This window comes from Cherax quadricarinatus, chromosome 26, assembly GCF_038502225.1.
Source record: "Cherax quadricarinatus isolate ZL_2023a chromosome 26, ASM3850222v1, whole genome shotgun sequence".
NCBI lineage: Eukaryota > Metazoa > Arthropoda > Malacostraca > Decapoda > Parastacidae > Cherax > Cherax quadricarinatus.
Window position 1 is genome coordinate 18704599 of NC_091317.1, and position 13374 is coordinate 18717972.

A 13374-nucleotide genomic window follows, 5' to 3' on the forward strand; every position below is an offset into this window, starting at 1 on the left:
TGCCTCATCCTCGTCCGATTTAATTCTTCTCATCAACTTCACGTTATCTGCGAACAGGGACACTTCAGAGTCTATTCGTGTGTGTGTGTGTGTGTGTGTGTGTGTGTGTGTTAGTTACCATTTGGTCCTAGGCACATGTCGATTAGACACTAGGCCTGTTGTATGTGTGTGTGTGTGTGTGTGTGTGTGTGTGTACTCACCTAGTTGAGGTTGCAGGGGTCGAGTCCGAGCTCCTGGCCCCGCCTCTTCACTGATCGCTAGTAGGTCACTCTCCCTGAACCGTGAGCTTTATCATACCTCTGCTTAAATCTATGTATGGATCCTGCCTCCACTACATCGCTTCCCAAACTATTCCACTTACTGACTACTCTGTGGCTGAAGAAATACTTCCTAACATCCCTGTGATTCATGTGTGTGCGTGTGTGTGTGTGTGTGTGTGTGTGTGTGTGTGTGTGTGTGTGTGTGTGTGTGTGTGTGTGTGTGTGTGTGTGTGTGTGTGTGTGAAGGCGCGTGTGTGTGAAGGCGTGCGTGTGTGCTCAAAGTGCTCATTATGTCTCAGTAAGACTCGACTCAACTTAGATTTAAACAGTGACTGACTAAACGTCCTCAAATAATATATCTTCTTGACCAACAAGGCAACCAAAATAGCTTGCTTGAACAATATGACGAATCATTCGCCAACAGTAACAAGCAGCAGCACAGTGTGAGGAACTAGGAACCATCAGCAGATCCTCCATAAACGTCACAAATCTCCCTTAATACTGGATATAAGTTCAGCATAACCAAATCCCCGACTATGACGGTGCACAGATGCCACACAAAATAGGACAGAAGCTGTAGCTTGGGATCTGGGTTGACTTAGAGCGTCATTATGACACAACCTCAGTAAAACGTCAAAAATCACTAAGTCTGAACTATACTCTGCAAACAGAGTTACACAGTTACAAGAAGTATGTCTCGACTCAGCAAAACCATCCCAAACAAATCAGTCTAAAAAACGAACACACAGCCAGAAACGAGAGAGATCTCTGGAGAGATGTAGAGAGGGGTGCTGGTCAAGTGATGATCGGCTGAGGAGAAAGATTTCTCGACAACTGGCCGCACATCAGGTGTGATCATGTGACTCTCCCGTGGTACTCCAGCAAGGAGCCGGTAGGTAAACAAGCGAGGTGATAGTTTTGCAATTGTCAGTGCGGACAGCCAACCCCAACTCTCAAACAGTGAGCACTGTGAAGTGTGTTACATCCTACCTCATGATATAGCTAAATCAAATAATATGAAGCAAGATATTTTCATTTTAGCTATTAATGAACATATCGACAGTATAAAATTATATGAAAAATAATGTACATTTGTACATTATATATAGTGGGCCCCATTCAGGGGGCACAATAGCAGTGAAGAGAGATGTTACTGCTGACTCTCGTGAAGACATGTTACTGCTGATACTAATGAAGGCATGTTACTGCTGACAATAGTGAAGACAAGGCACATTACTGCTGACACTAGTGAAGTCAAGATACATTACTGCTGATGCTAGTGAAGTCAAGATACATTACTACTGATGCTAGTGAAGTCAAGATACATTACTGCGTGTGTGTGTGTGTGTGTGTGTGTGTGTGTGTGTGTGTGTGTGTGTGTTAGTTACCATTTTGTCCTAGGAACATGTCGATTAGACACTAGGCCTGTTGTTGTTGTGTGTGTGTGTGTGTGTGTGTGTGTGTGTGTGTGTGTGTGTGTGTGTGTGTGTCTGTGTGTCTGTGTAGCTATATGAGGGTTTATTAAGTGTGTGTGCGTGTGTGTGTGTGTGTGTGTGTGTGTGTGTGTGTGTGTGTGTGTGTGTGTGTGTGTGTGTGTGTGTGTGTGTGTGTGTGTGTGTGTGTGTGTGTGTGCGCGCGCGCGCGCGCATATTTTTTGTGTGTGAGACACTGATGGCGGCGCCGTCCCTCCTGACACCAACAGGTACTGCACTTACAAGACTGACGTACCTGACAACCTGTGTAATAACACTAAGTCTGAGCAGCAGATCATCGGCCAGAGACACTCCCAGACAGCTACCCCCGCCATCACCAAGCCTACAACCACTACCACCACAGCCAAGCCCAAGACCACTAACACTACTGCCAAGCCCACAACATCAACAACCCCAGCTGCCAAGCCCACTCCTGGCAAGCAGAGAACCACAAGAGCTACCTCTCCCACTACCACCACAACCACTACCAAGCCCACAACTACTACAAAACCTATCACAACTACTGCTACTAGTTCTATCACCACCACCACCACCACCACTCCAACCACCACCACCACCACTCCAACCATCACCACCACCACCTCCTCCCCCAGCACAGCGGTGGAGGCTGGTGCAGGAAAACCAGCTCCAGGAATCATAACCAAAAACACTAACGTGCGCCCCATCACTGACATCACAGACATCGAGAGAATCACCCAGGTCATCAAAGGCCAACTGCTGAGCCGGAACCAGATCAGCAGGAAGGAGGCGGCGGCAGCCACAAGTGTTCTCCAATAACAATAAATGACTCCAACTTTTCTTAGGTGCTCCTGAAGGAGGACCTTGAAGACGCTGCCTGTTCTTTTCATCTCTTTTTTTTCTCCAACTTTTCCATATTATTTCGTTCATAACTAGAGAACGCCTCATATAATCGGATTCAAATTTTCATCATTTGTGTACGGTAAGGAGGATCAAATTCTTGGAACAATTGGCATGGTCATGTTCCTCATGACCAAAGTTGTTGAACCCATTCCCGGCATCCTGGAATGGGATAGATACCTTCCAAAACCCTCAGTAGTGTAGATTCAAACGTTCAAAAAAGTGCCAAAAAAATTCGACGACGTCGGAGAGTAACATTCATGTGCACAGGCAGATTAACCATTTTATGTGTAAAACAGTGTGAAATTTTTATTCCCGTTATATTTATTTAATGGATGATGCATCCCAGGGCCAGGATAATAGCCATTAAGTCTGGTGTGTGTACAGGTACATTTGTGATGTAAAATATAAAAAAAATGGACAAGTTGGACTGTGCCAAAACAGGAAATGACTCATTTAATCAGCTTGCCAATTTGCACCACTGGTACGATTTAATGAACAAAAGGTTCATGCTGCCATTGGGTGAAGTGTAGTGAATAAATGCTATTCATTTCTTATTCAAAACTAAAGAATGCTCATTCTGACTTGCCTTAAATTATTACTGGCGATGCAGTCTTTAAGAAGAATGATACTACATTAGTTTCGTTGAAGTAGGTGCAAATTTGAAATTTTACTGAAATAATAAAAACCTGGAATCACTGGAGTCAGAACAATTACTAGAGAATGCCTTTCTTGGCTGGCTTTAAACTTTTACCATTAGTGGGTTTTATTACAACACAGATTATCACTCTCTGAGTTGTGTAAATTTCAATTTGCCAAATTTATTAAGCAAATTGCTTTCCATGTAATAACTAATTAATGCCTCTTCTGATCAGCTTCAAACCCTAAATGCTGATGTATCTTAATAGTAGGTATTTTTTTTATTAAGTTTGGGCTGTGTAGATGGTAATTTGATATATTTAGGATAATTTTATCAAACTAAATTTAAAAAAAAAAGTTAAAATAAAGTATTTTTTCTTATAGCTTGGTGGAGAATTTTAAGTTAAATGTAAATGAAAAAAGTAAACTAATCTTTTTAACATTAACGAGAGAAATTTTCTTACTTTTCGTAACATTCTCAAACATTTGTTTGCTTCTTACTAATTTTTGTTTATTACTCGAGAAAGCCTTATTCGACCAGCTTCAAATTTTCAACGTTGGTATAACTGGATATTGGTCTCTTTGAAAAGTTTGAATTAGATTTGGACCATGTTTGTCCGAATTTACAATTTTTACTGAAGAAATTTGAATATAAATTTTATATGATGACTTATGAATGACTCTACTGATTCCAATCAGATCCTCTGCACTAACATTTAACTTCATTATCAATTTCTGCCGCATTCTACACTGTCCCAATCGTGAGTATTGAAGCACAAGACACTGGAATTATGAAATATAGTATACGAAGATACATTTCTTGGATCGGGCAGCTACCTAAATATTTCTAGTTTTAAACGTATCCATCTAATATATATTATATATATATATATATATATATATATATATATATATATATATATATATATATATATATATATATATATATATATATATTCACTACAACACAACCTCCTTCACAACACACATCCTTCACAACACACATCCTTCACAACACAACCTTCACAACACAACCTTCACAACACAACATCCTTAACAGCACATCCTTTACAACACACACCCTTCACAACATTACCTTCACAACACATTCTTCACAACACACGTCCTTCACAACATCCTTCACAACACACATCCTTCACAACACATCCATCATAACACAACCTTCACAACACACATCCTTCACAACACATCCTTCATAACACATCCTTCATAACACAACCTTCACAACACACATCCTTCATAACACATCCTTCACAACACATCCTTCGCAACACACATCCTTCATAACACATAATTCATAACACAACCTTCACAACACACATCCTTCACAACACACAACCTTCACAACACATCCTTCATAACACACACATCCTTCATAACACAACCTTCACAACACACATCCTTCACAACACATCCTTCATAACACACATCCTTCATAACACAACCTTCACAACACATCCTTCATAACACACATCCTTCATAACACAACCTTCACAACACACAACCTTCACAATACACATCCTTCACAACACACATCCTTCATAACACATCCTTCATAACACACAACCTTCATAACACAACCTTCATAACACACAACCTTCACAACACAACCTTCACAACACAACCTTCACAACACAACCTTCACAACACACAACCACAACACACAACCTTCACAACACACAACCTTCATAAAACAACCTTCATAACACACAACCTTCACATCACAACCTTCACAACACACAACCTTCACAACACAACCTTCACAACACACAACCTTCACAACACAACCTTCACAACACAACCTTCACAACACAACCTTCACAACACACAACCTTCACAACACACAACCTTCACAACACAACCTTCACAACACAATCTTCACAACACACAACCTTCACAACACAACCTTCACAACACAACCTTCACAACACAACCTTCACAACACAACCTTCACAACACACAACCTTCACAACACACAACCTTCACAACACAACCTTCACAACACACATCCTTCACAACACACAACCTTCACAACACAACCTTCACAACACACAACCTTCACAACACACAACCTTCACAACACACAACCTTCACAACACACAACCTTCACAACACAACCTTCACAACACAACCTTCACAACACACAACCTTCACAACACACAACCTTTACAACACACAACCTTTACAACACACAACCTTTACAACACACAACCTTTACAACACACAATCTTCACAACACACAACCTTCACAACACACAACCTTCACAACACAACCTTCACAACACAATCTTCACAACACACAACCTTCACAACACACAACCTTCACAACACAATCTTCACAACACACAACCTTCACAACACACAACCTTCACAACACAATCTTCACAACACACAACCTTCACAACACAATCTTCACAACACACAACCTTCACAACACAACCTTCACAACACAATCTTCACAACACACAACCTTCACAACACAACCTTCACAACCACACAAACTTCACAAGTACACAACCTTCACAACCACACAACCTTCACAACCACACAACCTTCACAACCACACAACCTTCACAACCACACAACCTTCACAACCACACAACCTTCACAACCACACAACCTTCACAACCACACAATCTTCACAACCACACAACCTTCACAACCACACAACCTTCACAACACAATCTTCACAACACACAACCTTCACAACACAATCTTCACAACACACAACCTTCACAACACAATCTTCACAACACACAACCTTCACAACACACAACCTTCACAACACAACCTTCACAACACACAACCTTCACAACACAACCTTCACAACACACAACCTTCACAACACAACCTTCACAACACAACCTTCACAACACACAACCTTCACAACACAATCTTCACAACACACAACCTTCACAACACAACCTTCACAACACACAACCTTCACAACACAACCTTCACAACACACAACCTTCACAACACAACCTTCACAACACACAACCTTCACAACACAACCTTCACAACACACAACCTTCACAACACAATCTTCACAACACACAACCTTCACAACACACAACCTTTACAACACACAATCTTCACAACACAACCTTCACAACACACAACCTTCACAACACACAACCTTCACAACACACAACCTTCACAACACACATCCTTCACATCACAACTTTCACAACACACAACCTTCACAACACACAACCTTCACATCACAACCTTCACAACACACAACCTTCACAACACACAACCTTCACAACACACAACCTTCACATCACAACCTTCACAACACACAACCTTCACATCACAACCTTCACAACACACAACCTTCACAACACACAACCTTTACAACACACAATCTTCACAACACAACCTTCACAACACACAACCTTCACATCACAACCTTCACAACACACAACCTTCACATCACAACCTTCACAACACACAACCTTCACAACACACAACCTTTACAACACACAATCTTCACAACACAACCTTCACAACACACAACCTTCACAACACACAACCTTCACAACACACAACCTTCACAACACACATCCTTCACATCACAACTTTCACAACACACAACCTTCACAACACACAACCTTCACATCACAACCTTCACAACACACAACCTTCACAACACACAACCTTCACATCACAACCTTCACAACACACAACCTTCACAACACACATCCTTCACATCACAACTTTCACAACACACAACCTTCACAACACACAACCTTCACAACACACAACCTTCACATCACAACCTTCACAACACACAACCTTCACATCACAACCTTCACAACACACATCCTTCACATCACAACTTTCACAACACACAACCTTCACAACACACAACCTTCACATCACAACCTTCACAACACACAACCTTCACAACACACAACCTTCACATCACAACCTTCACAACACACAACCTTCACAACACACAACCTTCACAACACAACCTGTCATATACAACATGCAACTTTCTCTTAACAGTAGTATTCTCATTGTCAATGTTTAAATGTTGCCTAATTGTTGTTTTATATTTATTGAATATTTTACAATTCAATTTAATTTATAAAATATTTGTATTATACGTGTTCATTCATATATAATAAAAGGCTGTACCGAATACGACGAGTTTTATTACCTTCTTGGTTAATTAATTGGGTTGAGAGCCTATAAAATACACGAGTCTCATTAAGGCTACGTGTAACCCGGTCAACATTGAGCAAGAATGTTTTAATGACTAAAATGGGGAGTTAAAGTAAATTTCCTGTGTATATACATTGATACACACAGCTTTCAGTGTTTCGAAGAGAGACTATCACTAATTATTATCATTATTATTAAACATAATAATAATATATCAGTATTAGTATAATGGAACGGTGTAGTAAAACAGTTCAGTGATGAGTAATAAAAGTTTAAACCTTTCAGCTCACCTACATCAACATACACTGATAATTATAAGATACAAGAGCATTTAATCTAATAATTGTGATATAGGAACTTTTAATAATAATAATCATAATAATAATAATAATAATAATAATCTTTATTTCTACACGTACTTGTACAAGGTATACAAACCTAGGTGACATTAATGACATACTACTATATAGAAAGCCCCTTGTCATGCAGAATAATTCGGGCAAATTAGGTCAATTTAGTCCCCAGGATACGACCCACACCAGTCGACTAACACCCAGGTACCTACTTTACTGATAGGTGAACAATGTTAGCATATGCCTTAAGGAAACACGTCCTAATGTTTTCATCCGTACCGGGGATCGATCCCCGGACCTCAGTGTGTGAGCTGAGTGATCTAGCAATCAAACTACGGGACACACACCATGAGATGTATGTCTCTGTATGTATGAGAGACATACACCGAGAGGTGTCTCTATCTCTCAATTTATATACAATGAAATTTTACTTTGATCCCTTTTTTACAAATCAAAATATTCTTGACTGGTTAACAGGTGTCATGAAGCCCTAATCACCCACATGTAGTAGATAACCTTTAAACCTATTAATGGCCTAAGCCATTAAGGCTGCTGTACTAAAGATATCTCATATATAACCAACACCCAGGTTGATATAAAGAAGAAATAATGGTAGAATTACCCACAAAATATTAGGTAAATGGACACAGATGCAACTAATATGATATTTTATTGTGGCAACGTTTAGCTCTCCAGAAGATTTGTCAAGCCGTCGGCTTGATAAATCTCCTGGAGAGCGAAACATTGCCAAAGTAAAATGTCACATTAGTTGAATCTGTATCCATTTACCTAACATGATATAAAGAAGACATATTAACGTACACTGAGCCAAGAGTTTAATATATCTGCCTTAACAAAGGCACACAGTATTGCAACATTGATAATATACAGTCATACAGTCATAACCTCCAGGTAACCAGGTAACACACACACACTACTAGTCTAATATTCGTAATATGTTTATTACGTTTACTGGAAAGCGCACAATGCGCCAAGATCATACAGCGTCTGGGGAATGAGACGCAATCATGCTTGATCCAACAAAAGGTGAGTGTAGCTTCAATTTCTTGTATCAAAAGCCCTTAACCCGTATTAAGGTACCACCCAAGGAAGGATTAATATTCAATGCAACAGCAAAGCTGTTGAAGTCACGGTATTGTGCCTTTTTAATCACTTCTCAGCATCTTAATTGACTAAATAAACAAATTTGAAATTTGTTGTTGTAACCTTGTGGAAAATTCTAATTTCTTGGTATTTTATGCTAACTCTACGACACACCTTCGTGCTTCCTTAACTCGCAAATATATATATTTTTACTACATTTGTTTCCTTTATTAACTTCATTACTTCAGACCTGCAAATTTTATTCAACTTACATGCACTTGTCTCTGGGTAACATCATACTCTGTCTAGATTTGTATTCCTCTAGTCTTCATAATTTGTGAAATATAATGCAAATAACAATATTAAAAAAAATTACGCTCATTTACAATTGTTAAGTTTTGGTCAGAATGTCACAAACCAATAAAACATTAAATAGTCAATATATACTAGAGATACTCGGAGGAACTCTGCCAGTTATTTTTTCCTTTACCATACAAGCAACGTACCAAACTCAGAAACACGTATTTATTTCTTGTGCAAACTGTTATTGTAGGAGATATTGGCCACACAGTACTTTTATGAGAAGATGATTGTATTTAGTGGCTATACATGTGCACCACCTAAGTATACATGTGCAGCATATGGGTGTATATATGCAACACCTGCGTATACATGCGCAATGCCTGGGTATACATGTGCAACACCTGGGTATACATGTGCAACACCTGGGTATCGTTAGTGAAGAGCTTTTCCCCTACCCAGCAAGCTTTTTTCAATCTGCAGAGAAATGTTTCAAACCATACCATGGGAGGGGCTTGATGAACTCCCAGTTAGAGCTGCACATATGTCTTATTCATACTTCTGGTATTAAAAAAAAAGAGCCTAAGATTTATTTATTATCTGTCAATAGCCAAAGAGTTCATTCAATTATTATTATTATTATTATCAAAAACTTTGTTATCTTGTAAATACTTTATTTCGTATTTTAGAGCGAAGTTGAAGCTACAACTTACGGGATGACACGAGAGAGACTGAGTAAACCCCTGAGGATATGAATTTATCTTATCTTACAGCGGAGAACATACGTAGTGACGTCATTATGACGCAAGCAGCTGCTAGCCAACGAGAAGTACGTGACGTCACTATGACGCAAACGCGCGCTATCCAATGAGAGGTAAGTGACGTCACAACAACATAAGATGCTAGTAGCCAATGAGAGGCCGCTCGGTAGAGGCTGTTGAGTGACGCAAGTGCCAGCTGGTAGCAGCTTATCCCAGCTTAAACCTATAATCCCTTAGGGAAACCAGTGAGGACGAAACATACGCACAGACACGCAGCATACTCCAGCAGCTTAGTTAAGCTTGACAGCAACATAAGCCAGCCAGACTGGAGAGAAGCAAGACTGACATTGCTCAAGATTCAGCATCATCGCTGGAACCCATTAAAAAAATCAGATAAAATTTTCAATGAAAACAGAATATAAATATTTTATTAAAAACATTGTGAATTTACATATTTTTTTATTATTTTAAATTAAAATTTGTATCTTAGTATGATCCAGCATTTTCAGCTGCAGGTCCGGGAGGCAGTTGTGCCAGACATTACAGAAATCAGCGAGTTTTTCTCATTACTCTTCGTCAGATTTAAGCTATTAAAATGTCCTGGTAGCCAGATAAGAGAGCGAACACTAGTCTTAGCTAGATGTGAGTGTATGGTCAACTAACACGATATAAGAACATTTAGCTGACTGACCCTGAGGTGTTCCACCCATAAGGTTGGCAACACTAGGAAGCTCACATCACTCAGGAGAAAATCAATAAGATTGATCTTCACTATTTGTGGTGAGTGAATTATGGTATGGTGTCCACATTATGTTATAGTGACCATATTATATTACGGTGTCCACATTATGTTATGGTGGCCACATTATGTAATGGTGACCATATTATGTAATGGTGACCATATTATGTTATGGTGACATGTAATGGTGACCATATTATGTTATGGTGACATGTAATGGTGACCATATTATGTAATGGTGACCATATTGTTATGGTGACATGTAATGGTGACCACATTATGTTACGGTGACCACGTTATGTTATGGTGTCCACATTATGTTACGGTAACCACGTTATGTTATGGTGTCCACATTATCTTATAGTGACATGTACTGGCGATCATATGTTATGGTGACATGTAATGGTGGTCACATAATGTTATGGTGACACTAAGTATCTACCAGTCTATACCTTGTATCTGCGTGCATGTTTATATACGTTCGTGTAGGTACTTACCTAGAGTTTTCCTGGAGAGGGTTTCGGGGGTCAACGCCCCCGCGGCCCGGTCTGAGACCAGGCCTCATGGTGGATCAGGGTCTGATCAACCAGGCTGTTACTGTTGGCCGCACGCAAACTGACGTACGAGCTACAGCCCGGTTGGTCAGGTACTGACTTTAGGTGCCTGCCCAGTGCCTTCTTAAAGACAGTCAGGGGTCTATTGGTAATCCCCCTTATGTATGCTGGGAGGCAGTTGAACAGTCTTGGGCCCCGGACACTTACTGTGTTGCCTCTCAATGTACCAATGGCGCCCCTGCTTTTCATCGGGGGAATGTTACATCTCCAGCCAAGTCTTTGGCTTTCATAGGGAGTGATTTTCGTGTGCAAGTTTGGTACCAATCCCTCCAGGACCTTCCAAGTGTATATTATCATGCATCTCTCTCGCCTGCGTTCCAGGGAATACAGATCAAGGACCTAAGATAAGATAAGATAAGATTTCGTTCGGATTTTTAACCCCGGGGGGTTAGCCACCCAGGATAACCCAAGAAAGTCAGTGCGTCATCGAGGACTGTCTAACTTATTTCCATTGGGGTCCTTAATCTTGTCCCCCAGGATGCGACCCACACCAGTCGACTAACACCCAGGTACCTATTTGCTGCTAGGTGAACAGGACAATAGGTGTAAGGAAACGTGTCGAAATGTTTCCACCCGCCGGGAATCGAACCCGGGCCCTCCGTGTGTGAAGCGGGAGCTTTAGCCACCAGGCCACCGTTCCCAGACAACCGTTCCCAGTAATTTAGGTGCCTTATCATACTTATGTGTGCCGTGAAAGTTCTTTGTACGCTCTCCAGGTCTGCAATGTCTCCAGCCTTGAAGGGGCCGTTATTGTACAGCAGTATTCCAGCCAATAGAGAACAAGAGATTTCAAGAGGATCATCATGGGCTTGGAGTCCCTAGTTTTGAAGGCTCTCATTATCCATCCTATCATTTTCCTAGCAGATGAGGTAGATACATTGTTGTGGTCTTTGAAGTCGAAATCCTCCGACATTATCACTCCCAGGTCCTTCACATTTCTTTTTCGCTCTTTTGTATGGTTAAAATTTGTCGTATACCCTGATACATTTTTAATTTCCTCAAGTTTTCCATATCTGGGTAGTTGAAATTTCTCCTCGTTGAACTTCATATTTTTGGAGTGGCCCATTCGAAGATTTGGTTGATGTCCGCTTGGAGTCTCGCGGTGTCTTCGATGGAGGTCACTGCCATGGCAATCCGGGTGTCACCCGCAAAGAAGACATAGAGCTATGGCTTACATCTCTGTCTATGTCAGAAATGAGGATGAGGAATAGAATGGGAGCGAGTACTGTGCCTTGTGGAACAGAGCTTTTTACGGTGGCTGCCTGGGACTTGACTGTTTACTATTACTCTTTGTGTTCTATTTGTCAGGAAGTTATAGATCCATCTACCAACTTTTCCTGTTATTCCCTTATCACGCATTTTGTGTAATAGCACACAAAATGCGTGATAAAGCAACAACAGGAAAAGTTGGTAGATGGATCTTTATGTGGCTTCAGGGGTCGAGTCTTGGTTCCTGGTCCTTGCCGCTTGCCAGATTCACTCTCAGCTAGAATTTCGTGGGCCCTATCGTACCTGTTCTAAAAGCTATATATGGAGTCTGCCTCCATCATTTCTTCGTCGAGGTTATTCAACTTACCGAACACCCTGAGACTGGCGAAATACTTCCTGACATCCCTGTGACTCATCTGTGTCTTTAACTTCCAACTGCGCCTCCAAGTACCTGTTTTTCCAGCTCAAACACCCTGTCCCTCTCTGCTCTAACTTTTGTATGTTATCATGTCTTTTCTGGTCCTTCTATCCCCCAGCGTCATTAGGTTCAATTCCTGTATCTCTCAGCAGCTCATACCCCTTAGCTCTGGAACTAATCTCGTTACATCTACACTCCCTCCAGTTTCCTAGCATGCTTCCTCAGTTGTGGGTTCCACACCGGCGCTGTGTACTCCAAGATGGGCTTGACATATGTTGTACAATGCACCCGGAATTACACTTTGTTGAAATTCCTGAAAGTCACTTTCAGATTTGTCAGGTGAGCATTGACTACAGAGGCTGTTCATTTAATGTGAGCCTCTGTCGATATGCTAGGTACTGTGCTTACTCCCAGATCCTTCTCATTGAA

General features: G+C 40.7%; 2 protein-coding genes across 7 annotated transcripts in view; one reads left to right on the forward strand and one right to left on the reverse strand.

Annotated features, from left to right (window-relative positions):
• Nucleotides 1-3017, forward strand: part of LOC128691665 (uncharacterized) — an 82345-nt gene extending 79328 nt beyond the window's left edge. Inside the window, exon 6 of the mRNA XM_053780512.2 lies at nucleotides 1963-3017. Coding sequence (XP_053636487.1) covers nucleotides 1963-2530 — 568 coding nt within the window. The 3' untranslated portion in view covers nucleotides 2531-3017. The remainder of the gene's footprint in view (nucleotides 1-1962) is intronic.
• The window catches only part of LOC128691561 (small G protein signaling modulator 2), a 652393-nt gene that overhangs the window by 485007 nt on the left and 154012 nt on the right, over nucleotides 1-13374 (reverse strand). The window lies entirely within an intron of this gene.